The sequence below is a fragment of the Alosa pseudoharengus genome, unplaced genomic scaffold (assembly GCF_046254945.1).
Source record: "Alosa pseudoharengus isolate Yale_2024_CS ecotype anadromous, Long Island Sound unplaced genomic scaffold, YU_APseudo_1.1 YU_APseudo_1.1_scf_3, whole genome shotgun sequence".
Classification (NCBI taxonomy): Eukaryota; Metazoa; Chordata; class Actinopteri; order Clupeiformes; family Clupeidae; genus Alosa; species Alosa pseudoharengus.
Window position 1 is genome coordinate 15799549 of NW_027468718.1, and position 21026 is coordinate 15820574.

General features: G+C 46.5%; 1 protein-coding gene across 11 annotated transcripts in view; it reads left to right on the forward strand.

The window, feature by feature from the left end:
- The window catches only part of caska (calcium/calmodulin-dependent serine protein kinase a), a 209068-nt gene that overhangs the window by 185488 nt on the left and 2554 nt on the right, over positions 1 to 21026 (forward strand). For 4 of the 11 annotated variants that reach the window (XM_076263321.1, XM_076263323.1, XM_076263322.1 and 1 more), the window contains 11 exons: positions 2898 to 2983; positions 3786 to 3854; positions 4932 to 5000; positions 6445 to 6480; positions 8597 to 8647; positions 10078 to 10274; positions 10912 to 11027; positions 19052 to 19132; positions 19285 to 19365; positions 19625 to 19827; positions 20599 to 20682. In XM_076263321.1, coding sequence (XP_076119436.1) covers positions 2898 to 2983; positions 3786 to 3854; positions 4932 to 5000; positions 6445 to 6480; positions 8597 to 8647; positions 10078 to 10274; positions 10912 to 11027; positions 19052 to 19132; positions 19285 to 19365; positions 19625 to 19827; positions 20599 to 20682 — 1073 coding nt within the window. The remainder of the gene's footprint in view (positions 1 to 2897; positions 2984 to 3785; positions 3855 to 4931; positions 5001 to 6444; positions 6481 to 8596; positions 8648 to 10077; positions 10275 to 10911; positions 11028 to 19051; positions 19133 to 19284; positions 19366 to 19624; positions 19828 to 20598; positions 20683 to 21026) is intronic. The other 7 variants (XM_076263329.1, XM_076263326.1, XM_076263328.1 and 4 more) reach the window with 3 other exon arrangements.

The following is a 21026-nucleotide window of genomic DNA, read 5'->3' on the forward strand; positions in this document are numbered from 1 at the left end:
TAGACTAGCCCTGGGGTGCTAAATTTCTAAGGTGCGTCTAGATTTCTAGGCTAGGAGGTCTGTGTAGTTCCCCTTGACCACATACACTTTTAAAACGAATGTGTTGCACACACAGCTCACTGTTTTCACATTCACAAAATAGACCAACAACACAGAACTTGTAGACTACGTGTGACGTCCTGATAAGCCCTACCCAAGTCAACTGTTGTCTGGGGGTCAGTGTAGAGCGTCACTGAATTGATGCATCACCGAGGTCATTTGATTGTGTGAGTACTGGGCAGTTCTCTCCAGAGGGCGTCTTAGCAAGCTGCTAAACTCTTCTCTAGAAACTGGCATCGGTCCCCGTGGGTATGTTAACGAGCTCTTGACATGACGAGAACATTGCAACCAAACAAACCCAACGCAGAGCAATATACTTAACACACAGCCACTGCAGCGAGCCGCCCCTCTCTCTTCTTCTCCTTTTGCCCCCCGGCCTGACGCATGCCCCAGAGACAGCCACCCAAACCACCAGCACATCACAGGGCCCAGGGCAAGCACAGCCAGCCCCCTCCAGCTCACCACCACGGTACCCACCCACCCCCCCAGCCACGAGGCACATTTCAGGCAGGCCCATGGGACACATGCCCTGGGGTGGGCGGATGGCTCGCTGGGTGGGTGGGGGTTGGCTTCAGGGTGGAGTTAAAGGAACTCAGTCCGCCTGTCTGGGGCCTGCATTAGAAGAAGCGACATTTTGGACTTAACAGAGCTGTGGTAGCAATGCTGTGGCGTCTCACACACACACACACACACACACACACACACACACACACACACACAAAGACAACTTAATCATTCTCTACCATCTCATAGTATGTTTACACCACCTCATACGCCTTTGTACAAACAAATAACACACACACACATTATACAATGCTTTCATGCTCTTTCTCTCTCTCTCTCTCTCTCTCTCTCTCTCTCTCTCTCTCTCACACACACACACACACACACACACACACACACACACACACACATTCATTCACTCATACAGTTATTTATATTTCATTATGTCCAGCTCTCTCGCTTAAACACACACACACACAGACCTTTTCAGCTTCACTACTATGGTAAGCGTGGGCATACTGTCACATTCTCAAACCCTTTCTGAATTTCACTGACAACATGCACATGCTTTTCTCAACACACACACACACACACACACACATTTACGCACATTCACACACACAGAGATGGACAAATATGGCAGACACATAACTGTGAACTGAGTCAGCTCCATGTTAGCAGTGCAGATGGGTGATCTTGTCTCTCCTATAGCTCGGGTCCCACAATCAGGCAAACGGGACAAGACAGAACACACACACACACACACACTCACACATACGCACTCACATTTATATGCATTTATGTACATGCATACACAGACACTCACTCACACATATTCACATACATAGAGACAGACACACTCACACATGCACATTCTCTGTCCCTCACACACAGACATACACCCACACATGCATGTGTGCAATCACACATCTACTTATAGACACATACACACAGATTTCCTGGTAGATATTCAGATACGCTGTTTAGTGTAGAACAAACTGAGGTTGGCACCTTCACCACAAATAGACGGAGCAAGTAAACCGAGAAATGGAGAAGGAAACAGAGATGGTATTAAAATAAGCCAACAGAGTGTGCAAGGCCTCAGACAGCCTTCGATCTCTTCTCTGTCCATCTGAGGCGTGGTACACTGTTTCGGCTTATTTTGATACAGCACTAGGGCAGAAACAAAACGAGGTTCCATGGGATTTCTTTGAATAGGAGCGTAACACACCTGTGGTCACGACCCATTGCCCAGAAGTGCAGCTAAAAGAAGCTCTCTCATAGGACATAGGTGAAACCTCAGCTCATGCATACACAGGAACTGACTTGCAGCTACAAAGGCCTTTCTAAGGAAATAGCTATTTGCATCCTAAACACCCACCAGCCAACCGACCAGTGTCGCAACACTCATGACCTCAATTCCTCAAACCTGTATTTGAATTGAAACTTTCCCTGTGACTGTCATGGCCTGTTTTTTTTACAGTCAAAATAGTATTTGTTAAGTATAAGTATAAGTATATATACTCTTTTGATCCCATGAGGGAAATTTGGTCTCTGCATTTATCCCAATTCGTGAATTAGTGAAACACACTCAGCACACAGTGAACACACAGTGAGGTGAAGCACACACTAATCCCGACGGAGTGAGCTGCCTGCTACAACGGCGCTCGGGGAGCAGTGAGGGGTTAGGTGCCTTGCTCAAGGGCACTTCAGCCGTTCCTACTGGTCGGGGTTCGAACCGGCAACCCTCCGTTTACAAGTCCGAAGCGCTAACCAGTAGGCTGTTTTGAGCCTTTAGCTCAATAAAAGTGCTTTATAAATTAGAATATGCTAGTCATGGTGCTGCTACTGGTGGCAGTAGTGATTATTTTTAGAGCACATTTAAACACAGGTCGCACTGACCAAAGTGTTGTACATACTGTAGCACATTAGCCAAGGAATAATACAATAAAATAAAATATATACACTTCACAGATCAGTGATTTAAGCTAAGACGACATTGAGAGACAAACACTTAATTACAATTAAATTACAATTAAAACACAGGGAAGGCCAATGTAAATAGGTGTGTTTTGAGCCTGGTTTTGAATACTGTAATTGAAGGGGCATTTCTGATCTCAGGTGGCAGTTGGTTCCACAGCTAGGGCCAGCAACAGAAAAGTCTCTGTCACGCTCTGTAGTAGTTGTACTTGCAGTTAGCGTTAGTGCTTGTAATAATGTTAGTTGTTGTTGTTGCTCCAGCAGTGGAGTCCTGTCCTGACCTGTGCATGTGGGAACGCTCTCTTGTTCTTCAGGAACGTTGCATGTCGGAGACGAGATCCGTGAAATCAATGGCATCAGTGTGGCCAACCAGACGGTGGAGCAGCTGCAGAAGATGCTGGTGAGTGTGGACGGCGCTTCCTCCCCTCTCCTCACCTCTCCTTCCCTCTCCTACCTCCTCTCCTCCCCTCTCCTTTCTCCTCTCCTCTCCCCTCTCCTACCTCTTCTCCTCCCCTCTCCTTTCTCCTCTCCTCTCCCCTCTCCTACCTCCTCTCCTCCCCTCTCCTTTCTCCTCTCCTCTCCCCTCTCCTACCTCTTCTCCTCCCCTCTCCTTTCTCCTCTCCTCTCCTTTTTCCTCTCCTCTCCTCTTTCCTTCCTCCTCTCCTCCCCTCTCCTTTCTCCTCTCCTCTCCCCTCTCCTACCTCCTCTCCTCCCCTCTCCTTTCTCCTCTCCTCTCCCCTCTCCTACCTCTTCTCCTCCCCTCTCCTTTCTCCTCTCCTCTCCTTTTTCCTCTCCTCTCCTCTTTCCTTCCTCCTCTCCTCCCCTCTCCTTTTCCTCTCCTTATTCCTCTCCTTTCTCCTCTCCTCTGTACTTTCTCCTCTCCTCTCTCCTTTCTCCTCTCCTCTCCTCTCCTTTCTCCTCTCCTCTCCTCTCTCCTTTCTCCTCTCCTCCCCTCTTTCCTTCCTCCTCTCCTCCCCTCTCCTTTCTCCTCTCCCCTCTCCTTTCTCCTCTCCTCTCTCCTTTCTCCTCTCCTCTCCTTTCCCTTCCTCCCCCCTTCCCTCTCTCCTTTTCATTCTCCTCTCCTCTACCCTCTTCTCTTCTCCTCACTTATTTTCTCTCCTCTCCTCCTCCCCTCTCCTCTTCTTCTCCTCACCTCTCCACTCCTCTCCTCTCCTCTCATTGTTGTGTTTTTATGCCAACAGAGGGAAATGAGGGGGAGCATCACCTTTAAGATTGTGCCAAGCTACCGTACACAGTCATCGTCCTGCGAGGTAAACGATTTTTAAACCTGTGTTGTCTCACATGCATACATACATACACATACATACACACACACACACACATAGTACATACATACATACACACATACACAGACATAGTGACACATCAATACATACACACACACACACACACACACACACACACTCCCTTATACAAATATCCACATGATGTGTTTCTCGTCTTCAGCTGTGATACTGTATGTATGATACCATAATGTGATGGGATGAGATTGTTCTGTGGGTAATCTGGGAATCTCTCTGTGTGTGTGTGCATGCCTGTACAGGTGTGGGATTTTGTGAACGTGTGTGTGTGTGTGTGTGTGTGTGTCACTAACTGCCTGTTTGGTGGCTGTGTGTGTGAAACGCTTCCTCCTGAGATGCTGTGTCCCTGCCGGGGTTTTTGGCCGTGCTGTGGCGCCGCACACCAATTTCACAACCAAGATACCGGAACCGCAGTAACCCACCTCCTTGTCCCCCCCCCCCCACGGAACCGACTTAGAGCCCCCGAGCGTGCTAGAAAACCTCCGGCCAGCATTTACAAAACAGAACGTAGCAGCGTGGATCGCAGAAGCTTTTTTACGAGTCTTCCAGACGATTCTGTTTGCTGGGGAGGATGCCACTTAATGGCCCATCACTAAAAAGTGTTTGGAGCGATTCTTAGTCTAAAGAGGGCAGTCATGTCCACTGCCCGAGGGAAGATTACTCGGCTGGTTCAGATTGTGCGATAAAATAAGATTATCCGTCAGTTCTAGTCTGCAGCGCCTCCCTCTGGTCACTTTGAGAACTGCTTTTGAGACTCCTCCCAATATTCTATCTCCTAGGCATAGTAGCAGTTAGAACTCAGTCCTAGAAATCGTCACTCTGGAGACTTTCTTCTTGTCTAATCCCCCACCCCTTCGCTATGACAACCCAGACCAACCCCCCACCCCTCTTCCCCCACCCTGGGCTATGCTGCTTCTGCCCACACCAACTGATGACTTTATGTCCCTCCCGTGTTGCCGTAGCGGGCTGTCCTCTTCTTCTGTGCTCTGGATGCTGTGTGTCGCTGACCTGTGTGTCTTATTGCAGAGAGAGTCCCCCTCCACCTCCCGACAGTCCCCAGCCAATGGCCACGCCAGCGTAAACAGTTCTATCTTGGTAAGGTCTCTCTCCCTAAACACCTGTTACGCCCCCAACCCCAACCACCTCTCCACACACACTCTGCCGATGTTGTCCGTGATGACCTGTTATGTTTTGAGTTGACCCCCCCCCCCCCCCTCAACCCCACACACACTTCCAATGATGTTACCTCTCATGTTTTCTCTTGTCATCGGGGGATAGTTTTATTCGTTTGATGATTCAGTGTTTATTCGTTGTTGTTAGAGATGTTGTTTGTTTGGGGTTTTTTTTGTTTGTTTGTTTTTTGTTCTTTGTTTTTTTTTTTTGGCGCCGGAGCTTTTTTTCAGTACAATGAGTTAGTGTTTGTAAGCCATTGAAACTCTCCCCTTCCCCACACCATCAAGCCACTCTGTGTAATCCGTACTGGTTCAGGCGGATGTTTGACCGTAGCGTAGTTTCCGCTATCTCCGTTTTCAAATTGGTGTGCTCAGTACTGCTGTGATCCGTGTGCAACCACTTGTCTGTGCGGGTGTGTACGCACATTCTCTCTGCTTATCTTTTCTTCCGATTCTTCCCTCTTTCTTTTCTCGTTTTTTTTTTTCTTTGAGATCCCTATCTTTCGTTTGGTTTCTTATCTCTTTCAGTTACAAGCAGGAAATCCATATACTTTCTTCTTTTTTTTTTTAATTTAAAGGCACTGAGCTCTCTTGCAGTATTCACACATCTTGTGTCACAGACACAGAGAAGCCTACCCATACACACACACACACACACACACACACGCACACACACACACACACACACACACTTTGCCACACCTCATACCCCACAGCTTGCCGTGTGTGTAGCATGCCTGATCATTAGTGGTGGAGCTGTGCAGTCCCAAGCAACTGCATGAGGGGAGGGCCTCTGTGGATGGATGTCTGGTGCCTCTGGAGACCCCCCCCCCCCCCCCCCCCGCCACCTGGGGCAGGAGAGAGCAGCTGTGTCCCTCCTGCCCCCCTCCCTGGCCCCTGAGTGGTGGTGTGCTGGTGCTGGTGGTGGTGGTGGTTAATGGCTGGAAGGTACCTCAGCTTGCTCTCCGCTTACTTCCTGCTTTTTTTCTTTTGTTTTGTTTTTTCTCTAAACGCTTCGACTCACTCTCTCACCGAAATGTCTCTCTCATCTTTTAACTCTGCTCGGTGTTAATGTTACAGCACACTCTCTCAACCAATCATAATCCTCCCCCCCATTCCCTTCTGCCAGGTGTTTTCTGTTCAGCCCTCCAAAGTGATATTATCTCTCTCGTTTTTGTTGTAAAAGTTCTATTTATATTCATGTCAGCTTTCTCTTGTTTTGTTTCTGTTTGCTCCTGTTCTGGGTGTGTGTAAGGTATGCTTTTGTGTTGGCGGTAAGCCCTTAACCCCCATGCCCCTGCCTACCCCCTCCCTCCCACTCCCCAGGGAGTTAATATCTCTCACACTACTGGGCTTTACTTCTACAGGACCTGCCGTCAACCATCCAGGCCAAAGGACGCCAGGTGAATAACAAGCCTCCTTCTCACACTCCCCTCCCTCTCCGCCTCCACTGCTCTCCTCTCACTTCATAGAGCGCTATGTAGTCGCATACCTCTCAACCATTCAGCACTTGTGTGTGTGTGTGTGTGTGTGTGTGTGTATTTTTTTGTGTGTCTGTGAGAGCAATTTTTTTACATGTTGGCAAATATATATTTTTGTGTAGTTTGTCTCCATTGTATTTCTCCATTTGTACACATATATATGTATATATGTGTGTGTGTGTGTGAGTGTGAGTGTGTGAGAGAGAGAAAGAGAAAGAAATTGAATGAGTATATGTATTTTGAGGTGTATTTGTGGTATTTAGGTGTATTTATGTATGCGTGTGCGTGGTATTTAGGTGTATTTATGTATGCGTGTGCGTGTGTTGGTGTGTGTGAGAGAGAGAGAGAAAGAGAAAGAAATTGACTGAGGTGTATTTATGGTATTTAGGTGTATTTATGTATGTTTGTGCATGTGTCTATGTGTGTGTGTGTGTGTGTGTGTGCGTGTGTGTGTGAGAGTAATTGCGTGCACATGCGGAGTTTTTTAACTCTTGCCATCGACGCACACTTTCTACTTACTAACACCTGCACATCAGTGAACTCCTAACTGATCTCCCTTCATTAAGAATGCTGTTGATGAACTATGAGGACAGATGGCTTACCAGACACCACTGCACAGACGTATCAACCTCCAAAAGCACACTTATATGCATCTGAATTAAAAACACCTTCCGGCACTTTGCTGCACTGTCAATAAATCAATGCAACGGCTAGCTAAAAATGCCCCAAACTTTTTTTTTCCACTTTTTCACTTAGTCATCAACAAACCTGTCGTTTTCCGAAACATTCACATAGGTAGCAATCTGTCCTCAGTGGTGACATTTTCAGCTTTGCTAAAGAATGGAACAAGAGTCACAAAGCCACCAAAGTGTTTATCCGTAACTACACCCCCCCCCCCACACACACACACACACACACCTCCCCTCCCCTCCCCTCCCCTCCCCGTTCCACTTCAGCAGTGTGGGGTCCAGAGTGATGTGTGGCCCTGCTTTGATCTCATGCTCCACCTCTAACGTGTCCCCCTCACGTGTCAGAAGACATATGTGCACTCGGCATCAGAGAGAGAAAAGGCCGTAAGCTTTTTAACGCAGACAAGCGTAAAAACATCTCGTTGAGCACGACAGAGAGAGAGGCTAGTAGGGGGTAGAGGTGTGGGAAGAGGAGTTTGGGCCGGAGAGGGGAAATGGCACAGTTGTTGTATCACAACGATTGTGTCAGGTACCCCCCCCCCCCCCCCCAAAAAAAAAAACACCCCACTCCACACCTAATGGACGTGTCATTACAGTTTATGTAAATTAAACTGTATGTGTGATTTTAGTGTACATATATATTTTCAGTTTCTCAAGATTGCTATTAGTTGTCATCCATTTTCAAAGGAATGTTCCTTGTACATGACATGGTGGTCAAACTGTAGTCAGCCATGTTATGTTTACCTTTCAAAGTCCACCTGCTTTTAGTATCAAGTCATAGAGACATGTCTGCCATTCAGTAATTGTAGCTGCCTTCCTCGCATGCAAAGAACATTCCTTTGGGGTCACATATAGTGGTCTCCATTTTTGAGCAGGCATGCCTTAGGACTACTATGCAACTGGAAAAACTGGTTAGCGAGCCACCAGCAGAGGGCGATCTTGCCCACTTCTGTCCCACTTGGCTTCATTATGGTCCCTGGGTGCCATTACATCACTGCAAAGGCAAACTGAAGCATAACAAAGACATCACCACGCACTGAGACCACATCCTCCAAAGAGATCCGGCTTCCATACACTTGTGTGTTTGACACCGGCATCCATCTTCGTGTGTGTGTGTGTGTGTGTGTGTGTGTGTGTGTGTGTGTGTCTGTTGTTCAGTCCAATCTCTGCGCATCTCTGGCCATCACTGTAGTAGAAGTAGAGCTTCTTAGTCTGTCATCCACCATTCACTTGTTAGTGTCGCTGTTCACCATGTGCCCCCATGCCAAAAAAAAAAAAGAAGAAAAAAAACCAGAACAAGTACTCGTCCACTTTTACTGCATGATGTGTCTGCTGCTCTCAAATCCTAGATTACCGCCAGACCACCCCCTGCAATCAAGGTTGATAAAATGTCTGTCAAGGTAAGGCTAACAACACAGCACGGAAACTGCGCTCCCACGAGAGATGGTGATCATGGGTAATGATGATGAAACTGATCCCTGGTCTCCCTGTGACACTGTGTTCTTTTAAGTAACATCTGCCCCCCCCCCCCCCCCGACCATGACTTGTATTACCAAGAAGGATAAAAAAAATAAGAGCGTACATGCTAAAGAAGGTTCTTGCTAAAGCATGATAGCTAAGCAGTGTCCTCATCAGATCTACACTCCAACACCCCTCACCCTGTGAAGTGGTCCTTTGGCCATCATTAGTGACTGAACTGCATTCCCAGTGAACAATTTTTTTTTCTCGCTCCCACGAGCCACACACCACTCCTTACCACCCCAACACTGGCCATACACACACTCTCTACAACATCGCTCCCACGAGCCACTTACCACCCCAACACTGGCCATACACACACTCTCTACAACATCGCTCCCACGAGCCACACACCACTCCTTACCACCCCAACACTGGCCATACACACACTCTCTCCAACATGGCAACCGTGCAGTGGGACGCCCCACATCCTCTAGCTCCATACTGTGTCTGTGTGTGTGTGTGTGTGTGTGTGTGTGTGAGAGAGAGAGAGATGTGTGTCTGCATGTATGTGAGAGTGTTTGTGTGTGTGTGTTTGTTTGTGTGTGTGTGTGTGTTTGTGTGTGTGTGTGTGTGTGTGTGTGTGTGTGTGTGTGTGTGTGTGTGTGTGTGTGTGTGTGTGTGTGCGCGCGCTTGTTCACCAGCAGGTTGACTCCCAGGGTGGCATGTCTCGATTTAGCCTCATGTACCAGTCGTCCGTCTGCCAACAGTCTTGCCACCTCATGCCTCACACTCTGTCTGTCTCGGCCTCTCTTTCTCTCTCACACACACACTCACACACACATAGCGTGTGTGCAAACTCTGTTACACACACACACACACGTTGGATCTGCTACTTTTGCTAAGCATGTTCTGTCATCAACTGTCATCAATTCATCAAAGAAGTAGAAAGACCTATTGTCATGTTTTTAGTGTGTTATTTTCCTCCTTTTATCAACTCTCCCCTGTCTTCTTCTTCTTCTTCTTCTTCTTCTTCTTCTTCTTCTTCTTCTTCTTCTTCTTCTTCTTCTTCTTCTTCTTCTTCTTCTTCTTCTTCTTCTTCTTCTTCTTCTTCTTCTTCTTCTTCTTCTTCTTCTTCTTCTTCTTCTTCTTCTTCTTCTTCTTCTTCTTCTTCTTCTTCTTCTTCTTCTTCTTCTTCTTCTCTTCTTCTTCTTCTTCTTCTTCTTCTTCTTCTTCTTCTTCTTCTTCTTCTTCTTCTTCTTCTTCTTCTTCTTCTTCTTCTTCTTCTTCTTCTTCTTCTTCTTCTTCTTCTTCTTCTTCTGTGATTTGAGCGTTGAGCACCCTGCCTGACCAGCACCACTCTGACCCTCAGATCTACGTGCGGGCGCAGTTCGAGTACGACCCGTCCAAGGACGAGCTCATCCCCTGCAAGGAGGCCGGCATTCGCTTCCGAGTGGGTGACATCATCCAGATCATCAGCAAGGACGACCACAACTGGTGGCAGGGTCGCCTGGAGAACACCAAGAACGGCACGGCCGGCCTCATACCCTCGCCCGAGCTACAGGAGTGGTGAGTGGGCTGGACACAGAGAAAGAGGGGGGGGTGGTCATCAGCTGGATCCCAAAGCCCAGTCCAGAGCTAAGGGAGGGTTGGGTGGGGGGGCGGACTTGTTCCCAATTGACCAGAACCACCATGGTCCAGTCGTGTTGGTGACGAAACGTGTAACCACCCCACGTCAAATGTAGGGTTGATAGAGTGAAAGAGATGCACACTTGTGAAACCAAAGCAAGGTTTGGAAGGTTAGAAGAAAGGTTTAAGCGTAGTGCTGGGATTGGATCTCCATACTTGTATATATATACTTGCAGTGTTGTGGCGAATAAGATTTTCCCTACTGTAACAGGGAGTGTTTGGCATTCAGAGGTCTAAGAATGGGCTCTCTGGAGATGATGTTATTACAGACTCGGCTAAGCAAAAACTGTTCATTATGCCCATAATTTTCTGGCTTCAGTTTTTCGAGACCATCCACTAAGTTCAGTACATGTCTCTAGTGAAGGGTAATTATAGGCAGTGAAGTATGAATGTTGCGTATTCATGCTTAGGGGTTACACTGGGCTAATGTATTCACCACAAAATGGACGAGGGGCATGACTCATAGCTTTTGTTTTCGTCCCTCTTATTGATTCTTTTCCATGGCTCTGTCTTGCAGGCGAGTTGCTTGTATAGCGATGGAGAAGACCAAACAGGAGCAGCAGGCCAGCTGTACCTGGTTTGGCAAGAAGAAGAAGCAGTACAAAGACAAGTACTTAGCAAAGCACAACGCAGGTAAGAAGCCAGCCGGCCAACATTCTCCAACACTGGACTGGAAGAGCCTCTCCTCTTCAACCCTGTCCTCCCTTCCTACCTATATTCCCACCTCCATCCCCCAGCCAGGCAACTGGAGGCCCTAGTTAGCATGCTGGGTGTGTGGAGTCAGCCAGGGCCGTGGATGGGTGAAACGGCAGACTTAACACTCTACCGCTGATCCCTCGCTCAGCTTGTGTTTTCTCTCTCTCTCTCTCTCTCTCTCTCTCTCTCTCTCTTTCTCTCTCTCTCTCTCTCTCTCTCTCTCTCTGACACACTTGCACTCCCACTATGCGAGCAGATTTCACACTTCGCATGGACTCACAAACTATTGAGTGTGATGAATGAAGAAGCCAGTGAGCGGGTCTTCTGGTCTTCTAGCACAGTGTTTTTCAACATTTTTTGTGCCACGGCACACTTTTGACACTTAAAATGTCCCACGGCACACTAACATCCTGTGTGAAGAAAAAATAAACATACCATAGCCTAAAATTTCAAATAATACATAGATATGGCCTTATTATGGCTTCTATGCAAGACCTGCTCAATAAAACAAGCACCCTCTGATTCATTTGTAGGTGACTATATCTAATTTAATTGTTGTTATGAACTGGATATGTGATGATTCTGTGAATACTGGATATGGGGCCCCCATTGTACAATGCCTGCATACCACAAATAGTGCAATCATCATACAATCAATGAGGGCATGTGGTTATAAATTATTTGATGCAACAGTTGCTTTTCTGGACCAGTGAGTGACATTTGGGTAATTTTCTGCGGCACACCTGATGATCTCTCACGGCACACTAGTCGTTGAAAAACACTGTTCTAGCAAACTCATTACACACTGAACCTACAGCCTTGGCCACCACACTGTGACTTTTCACTGAGGAATCAAGGATATATCGGAGAAAGTTGCAGCAGCATGGCACAGTGCTCACCTGACAGCAGACTATTAGCAGATTGCTACTACTACTAGACAGCAGATTAACAACAGATGGGTTTATGGTGAACCTACAGTCAAAATGTGGCCCAGGCCTTTTCAAGTTCTTCTCAGAGCTTCTCATAGCTACAGAATCAATCATCAGGGAGTACTGAATCATCAATTGAGGCTTCTTCATCAGCTGTTATTGTTCTAATCTATATAGAAAGATAGATAGATAACTAGATAGACAATATTTTTATATATCTAGATGATCTCTTTGTTTATTAGACTGTGCTTGGAAAGTTTGAATCATACATGTGATATGTGATGTTATCACATACTGCTGACACATCTCCTGGGTGTCTAGGGGAAGTGAATCTGATGGCAGCCAAAGCATAAATATAATATACACATCGTGTTCTGGGCACTGGCATTTTAATGCCACTGCTGACATGACACTGTTGGCGCTTCCTGACCCCACGCTAATTAGCGGTTAGCAGGTATAGCCTCTCCCTGAATGTTGAGCATGCTAATGGAACATGTGCTACACAATAGCCAGCAGCTGAGGGTTAGCATAGCTGGGAGGCCATGCGATGGCAGGAGAGGGGCTAGTGGGGAGAGCCAGGCAACCAGGCCCCGGCAGTCTGCATCTCATGTGACCGGGGGACCTGACCGCAGCATTTCTACAAATAGCCAGCGGACCTGGGTCTTGTATTCATGGCAGCTCTTATGTGTTTGTGTGTGTGCGTCTGAGCACCATCATCACACATCCCTGGCCACAATGGCCCAAAGATTTCAGAGATTAGAACTCTGTGTGTGTGTGTGTGTGTGTGTATGTGTGCTGCATGCGAGAGGGTGTCGATGTTTCCAAAGGGGCCTCTGACACCAGTGGCTGTTGAAAGGTAGTCTGTCCCAGCCAGTAAAGAGCACAGGCCAGACCCCGCACACAAACACCCCACATGTGTGCATAGCAGGTTCACATGCGTAACCCATCCACAGGCATGTATGACTCTGTTAGCCTCCACAGCAGACAAGAGCACGTGCATAAGGAGTGTTTTCATCCCTCCTCACCACCCCACCGCAGAGCTGCCTGGGGCCTGAAACATGAGCTGAGCGGAGTCGTTTTTCTGCCTCGCGGTGCCACGGGAGCACTGCGACGCGGTGCGGTGCAGTGCGGCGACACCTGAGCCCCTCGCTTCCGCGCGTCAGGCTGTTGCCGCTGCAGAGTCGAGGGGCTGGGTCTCCACGGCTCAGGGAGGCAGCCGCAGTGATTACCGGCAGACCACCAGGCCCCACTTGTATGTTCCCCGCACCCCACCCCCCAGGTCTTAATCTCCCCTCCTGTTGTCCCCCCTGCTCTGAGCATTAGCACAGGTCACCCCTCAACCACCCCACTCACACCCCCAGCCAGGACCGGGGCATCTGGCCAACACAGCTCTGCTCCCCGCACCAGTGAATCTGTTTAAGTGTGATAAATCAATTGCATTCCTTGGCTCTCAGATCACCACACTGCTGAGGGGAAAAAAAAAAAAACAAGAATCCAAAAACTCACGGTGGAGCTTCAGCAAGTGCACACCAACCCACTCAGTACCTTTTTATCAGTCACTTACCACTTGACCACAAAAATGAGGGTTATACATGCAGTTCATAATGAACTGTCTTAATTTTCCCTCAAACCATTAATTTGGACACAATGGCCGGTGCTATGCCAAATGTGGGTTTTTGTCAGTGGTTTGAAGTGGGCCGAATCTATGGAATTCTGCCTGAGCTCTTTACTAAATACCTGTGAGAGGCTTAGAGGGTTTGGCTTCTGTTAAATTATGGCTGCCTGATGATCGTTAAAGCTCTCCAGGCCATTGATTTACTTCAAAGAAGTCAAGAGTGAGTAAGGGTGATGCCAGAAGTTGTCCACAACTAACAGTTCGCCATTTTGTGAATCATGATTTCATCTCTGCAGGATAGTGATCCAAAAGCTTTAACAATGGATCTGTGTCACTTGGTCTGTGATGTTACTTAATTAGTGATCACGTAACTGCAGCTCTAAAAGTAGGTTAAATAATTCTGAGCCCTTTTGAATTATAATCACATTCATCACAAGCACACCCAGAGCGCATCCACTCGCCTAGTTCTGCAGCCCATCTCATATTATGTTGTCTCTCTGGTGTTGCTGTCAGTCAGCTGTGGGTTGTGTGGGCCTTGGGCAGCCTAGATTTGACTTGGACTGCATGTGATGACAGCAACATACACACATACATGCACACACACTCTCATGCACGCACATGCGCGCATACACATACACACACACTTTCATTGCGACACTCAAACCATACACACACACACACACACAAACACACACACACACAGGGAAGGGCAATTAATCTGTGACAAGGTCTGCCCCTCTGCCAAACAGGCAGTACAGTGCAGATCAGCAGTAATCCGGCTTGAGCTCTGTGGCCCACATTACAGTATCTGATTAGAGAAGAGATGGGGAGAGAGAGAGAGAATGGGTCATGGGGGGTTGGAGGGGGAAAAAGAGAATGGTTGGGACAGAATGGGAGGAGGGGGGAGAAAGAAAAAACAGCGCCTGTTTTTTTGTTGTTATGTTGATACCAGAGAAAATTCCCCCTTTTGTAATTTAATCGCTGAAAGATGTTTGCACATGTCGGCTACATCTGCAGCAGGGATTTTTGGAGCTGAATTGAGGGCAAGCACATCTGTGGCCTGGCGGGGGTGCGTCAAAGCCAGGGAGAGCTCAGGGGATGGAGCAATAGAGGAGAGGAGGGGGGGGGGGCACTAAAGGCTGCCTGCTGACTACTCTCGCTCTCTCTCAGGGAAGCCTCCCTACTTGAGCCCCAGGCTCAGAGGACACCACCAGAGGTTAGGCCCACTGTGGCTAGAGCAGGTTTCTCAGCCATGTTTTTCTACCATGCCTGCAAGTGCAAGTCCTCCCTGGCCTGATCTAATTAGCTGTTTTTCATTCATTTTATGAAGGCAAGTGCACCGAATGCTGATGCAATAGGCTCTACTTACATTCTAACAATGCCAGACAAATAGACTAATGGCAGAGTTTAATCTACTCAATCTACTTTAATCTACTTTGTTCATTCATGTTTGCTTCAAGAACTACACATCATCCCTGTTGTATAACCTAGATAGTCCCTTTTAGTTATATATCAGCGACAACCCTCAGTCCAACACCTTTTCCTATGCTTTATCGACCTCAGGTGAATTTAGACACATTTTCATAAACTTTATTGTACAGGTTTTGTAGGACAAAAGAAGCATACACTATTTTTGCTTCAGATTGGTATACATTGTAAAGTATTCTGCAGTGGATTACTTAATTGTAAGTGGGTTGTTCTAGATTTCAGACAGTATGATACTGTGTTGTCAAACTATGTCCATTGGTCTATTCAAGTAACTTTTATCTGGAGCACTCTGTGCCTCTTATATTTATCAGAAAGCTATATGAGACATATGGTTCAATGTAGATGATAATTCATAAACATCAGAAGAAGGCTGAGAAATGCATTTAGTGTTTGCATGTGTCAATCATGTCTTTTGACCCTAATCTAGTCATAATTGATCTTCAAAAACCCTATAGTTGAAAAAGCAATGCCTACAGTGTCAACCTGTCATTGTGAACCAATGTTTGTTATGTTTTGATTTAAATGTTTTCTTTCTCTCTTTATTTAGTTTGTTTGTTTGTATTAATGATGTCCTTGCAGCTTTGCTTCAGTGCTTGTTTTGATTGTTTGTTTGTTTGTTTGACTTTGTGCTGAATTGTTTTCTCTGTTTTGAACTGATGTATTGTTACTGACCAACATTTCAATGACCCTTCCCCTCCCCTGTCATTTTTCATGCTGTCCCCCTCCTAACGGCCTATCTGCATGTAAGTAACCCGGAGCAACAGGCGCCAACGCAACCTTTGGCTCTCTGCTTCTCCTCTTTAATCTCTAATGTGCAACTAATGACAACCCAAATGTGTGTTTTAATGTTAGAGGTTTTGTTTGTTTGTTTATTTATTTATTTGTTTATTTATTTATTTTTGCATATCCCACAGTTTTGTTTTGTTGTGGTTAGATCACGACGGAAAACAAAATGGAACTGAAATGGGTCCTGAGAGCCTGTTTCAGTGTGTGTGTGTGCGTGTGTGTATGTATGTGTGTATGTCTGTTTGTGTGTTTATGTGTGTTAGAGATTTGGTTTTCAGCTGTCATCCTTTATTAGTTTTGCATTGCGTTGTTGACATACATTTAGACACCAGATCATGCCTTCCTGATGTCCCTGAATATTGTTTTTGGAAATAGAAGCGTGACCGAAGGGTTTAAGTTACACACATGCATATTCTTGATGGGACATCAGAGCATCTCTCGTGATACATATTCATGATTTGTGTGCTGTCAAGGACAGAGACAGACAAACAGACAGACTGTGAGAAACCGCACATGCAGTCTGCTGTGTATGGAGTTTCATATGGTAGTCAAATCAATCTCACATTTCACACCCAAGCCAGTGCACCTTGCACATCAAGTGCTCCATCAGCAGAAACAAACACACACACACACACACACACACACACACACCCACACACCCACACACACCCCTCTCAGAACATGACACATATACATTACTGCTTCTTCACATGTCCTAAACACACACACACACACATACCTCAAAGTCACTCACACACTTAAACTCACACATACTCTCTGCTGAGATAGATAGATAGATAGATAGATAGATAGATAGATACTTTATTGATCCCCAGGGGAAATTCAAAGTCTCAGCAGCATACATACAACACAAACACATTCTTTAACAAATTTGCAGAGGATTCCTATTCAGTGTGTGTTGGATAGTGTAGGCTCTTTTCTTTTTCTAGCCATTTATTTCTTTTTTCTTCTTCCCGTCTTGTCGTCTTGCTCTTTTCTTTTGTTTCATGCTTTCTTTCTGTATTTCTTTGTCATCTTTATGTTCCTCCTCCTAAGTCTAAATTGCAGCCTCGCCATGTAAATATTGTGCTCCTCCTTAATGCGCATCCATCCGTGTCCATCCATTCCCTCTGGCTTGCACTGCGTTGACCAGATCCATTAGTCCCCGGACCCCCCCGCCACGCAGCTCCCATCTCCCTGTGTTCACCTGTGTCCTGCCTCCGTGTCCTGCTCTGTGTCATGTCATGTCATGTCATGTCATGTGTTCGGTGCTGGTGCTGGTGCTATTGCTACAGGAAGTCAGGAAGCTTTCTTCTTCCTTTTGCGCCGGGGCTGGCTGTCTGGCTGATGAAGAGCAGGTGCAGGTGGAAACTGGAGACAGCACGCAGACTTCTCTCTCTGATGCTGCTCACTCACTCACTCACTGCTGGAGACAGTGTCTGCTCTTAAAGCACACTCCCTCTCTCTGTGCTGCTGAGAGTCTACCAATCACTGTGTGTGTGTGTGTGTGTGTGTGTGTGTGTGTGTGTGTGTGTGTGTGTGTGTGTGTGTGTGTGTGTGTGTGTGTGTGTGTGTGTGTGTGTGTGTGTGTGTGTGTGTGTGTGTGTGTGTGTGTGTGTGTGTGTGTGTGTGTGTGTGTGTGTATCATAGGGAGAGGCAGAGTGGGTTTGTAGGTGTTGGAAAAAAGGGGGGGAAGAGAGATTTCAGTTTGATTGTTGTGCATGACAGACAGCACTCTATGCACACAGCACCTGCTAGTTTGTGCATGCTTGTCCATGTGGGTGTGTTTAGAGGGAAAGAGTGAGTGTTTGTGTGCTTATGAGCACACGTGCGTGTGTGCGTGTGTGTGGGTATGTGCGTGCGAGTACGTCTGTTATTTAGAGTGATGAAGGAAAGAGAGATTAAGGTTATGATGCAAGTGCCAGTGTGTGCGGTAATGCACACTTGGGCCATGTGTGTGTGTGTGTGTGTGTGTGTGTGTGAGTACACAGCGGTGGCCGAAACCGGTCCTGCTGCATGCATGGCTGTAATGTCACCCGGCTACAGAGACAGGGCACATAACCTCTCTGATCTGCCCTGTCAGCTCGGCTGGCTAGCGTTGCATAAGCAGAGGGTAACCACAGGTCAACCACACCGCGCTGAATACTCCTCTCCCTTCCCCCGGTCTCTGCTCCAGCAGGGTTTACAGTGAACAGCACAGGGGGCAACCACCATGGTTTTAGACCACTGCTGGTCAACCCAGACACCTGCTTAGGTCATTTACTAGCCTTCTTGTTAGGAATTCTATGGCTAGTTTACTAGCTAATTGTTTACTGAATCAAAAATATAGACAACATTGCATATCAATCAGTCAATCCAGTGTTTCCCATACATTGACTTATTTGTGGCGGCCCACCAAAATATCAACATTGACCACCACACAATGATTTTCCAGGTTGTACTAAATTGTGCTTAAATCTGGTTAGCATCATAACCACGCTGGGCTAATTTGTTAAAAACTGTTGTATTCAAGTTAATTCTGCAAACCAACCACCACAAATAGAATTCAATTCTGTGGGAAACACTGCAAAAAGTCAACTCTGTGTTGGCCCAACATTGTGCAATGTGCCAGTCTTGTGTTAGTTACACTGTAGCTTAAAGCATTGTTGTCAGGGACTACCTGGCCAGTGTCAATAATGACCACTGAAGCACCAGTGCCAGCTCCAGAATAATGCATCTGGACAGTTGTTTTCTGTCAGAAGAAGGGTAATGACAACCCCATCCAATAGGGCTGCAGTTGGTGTAAGAGTCTGTATTAGTCAGTAGCACTGTCCCCACCCCACAGCACTCTTCACCCCTCATGCTCCATACACCATCTCACACGTGGTATAAAAGCGAGCAAGTAGAGGTTTTTACTTCCTCACAGTGTTTGACTATTTTTGCTTTTGCAACAACATGGGCAGCGGGTAGTGTTTTCATGGACAACAGCTATAGCATCGTCTTCTTTTCACATAGCCCATAGTCACGTCATGCATTGCCAGCGAGGTGTCTGCACTGTGTTCCATTAAGGGGTCTTCTGATAGGACGTTGCCCTTTCACAGAGGGACTGACCTGGGGAGATGGGTACGTGGCACCAGCTGATTGACTCATTGTTCTCTTTCCAGTATTTGATCAACTAGATCTCGTCACATATGAAGAGGTGGTCAAGCTGCCCGCCTTCAAGAGGAAAACGCTAGTCTTGTTAGGTAGGTGACATGTCATGAGGAGGCATCATCCTTGATGCTGATTGTTTTTTGTTTTGATTTTGTTGTTTGTTATTGGATGTTTAATTTGTTGTAGTAGTTGTTGTTGTAAGGTTTGATCTTGTGTTGTGTATCTTTGGGTTTATCTCTCACAGGAGCCCACGGCGTAGGCAGACGACACATTAAAAACACGCTTATCACCAAACACCCCGACAGATTCGCCTACCCTATTCCACGTAAGACACTCTACCTCATTTCATTTCAATATGGAAACTTGTGTACTGTGTATAGTTCTGTGTTTATATCCTGTGTACATTATATTATGAGTAATTTTATTAATTTATTAAAAAATATATAATATATAAAATATATAGAGTAATAATAATTAAGAGTATTAATTTCTGTAGAAATGAATTCTTACACAGTATATCATTTTTTTTTTTTTAAGTATGTCATTTATTCTGAATGTATATGTTCCTGTTTCACCCTGAATAGACACAACCAGACCTCCAAAGAAGGACGAGGAAAATGGTAAGAACTACTTCTTTGTATCGCACGACCAAATGATGCAGGACATCTCCAACAACGAGTACCTGGAGTACGGCAGTCACGAGGACGCCATGTACGGCACGCGCCTGGAGACGATACGCAAGATCCACGAGCAATGCAACATCGCCATCCTGGACGTGGAGCCTCAGGTCAGTCCTAACGACGGGTCAGAAGACCACGCTATTGGGGCTGATTTGGGGGGGGGGGGGGCGTAGGCTATTTGGAATCCAGTGTGGGCTTTCTCCCTGAAGCATACCAGAAGATCTGCCATGAAGGAGTGTGTGGGTGTGTGTGTGTGTGTGTGGGGGTGTGTGTGTGTGTGTGTGTGTGTGTGTGTGTGTGTGAAGCTTGGCAAGCACGACTCATTCACGAAGTGAGGAGAGTCTGGTCATTAGCGATTGGGAATCATTTACACAATCATTTTCACATTGATCAGGTATTCCTGACGTTACTTCCTACTTCGCCTAAACTTTACAATCTGACAAAAAACAGCATTGGTAGCCAGGAAACAATCTATGTGAGCCTACCCTTGTTGTAAATAAATGTACTCATTCTTCTGACTGCAATTTTTGATGTTTGCAGGCGTTGCTCCCCTTTCGGTTTCGAATTTATAGCGTCATCTCCTCTCAGTGCTGATTGGGCAGGTAGTCTGCGGACCTGGGGAAACGCTAGTGAACTATCGTGATCCAGACTAGTTAGCTCCCTGAAAGACTAGAGTGTGTGTGCGCTGATATGCATGTATTGGTGGGGCAGTCATACACAGTCATACAGAACAGAATATGCGGACGCCATGATCTTGTGGTCATCTCATGAAAGACCCAATGTGTGTCCGGCATGGTGTAACGTAGTGATTCATGGTGGGAGACAAGACAGCTGGAAATACTGTGTAAACCCTTACTGACTGTCTTCTCCGCCTCCAGGCCCTGAAGGTCTTGCGCACAGCGGAGTTTGCGCCCTATGTGGTCTTCATCGCTGCCCCAACTATCACACCCGGCATGAACGAGGTGAGGACGGACACACACACACACACACACACACACACACACACACACACACACACACACACAGTTATTATTTTTCCACTAACCAGACCTAATGACTTTCTTCCTCTTCCTCTTGTGGTATTCCACTGTGAGCTGGCAGAGAGAGCCCCTTCATTCATGTATCAAATTCTCTGATTTGTTCTCTTAAAGATCAAATTATAGCACTGTCATAGCCGACCCAGTTGAAGGGTGTTTTTTTTTGTTTCGTGCTATAATAATGTTGGTCATGGCATCATGGGTAAAACCACTCTCCCAGCTATTGTCTGCTGGCTCGGACTCATCTAACCACTGTCTGATCCAGCCCT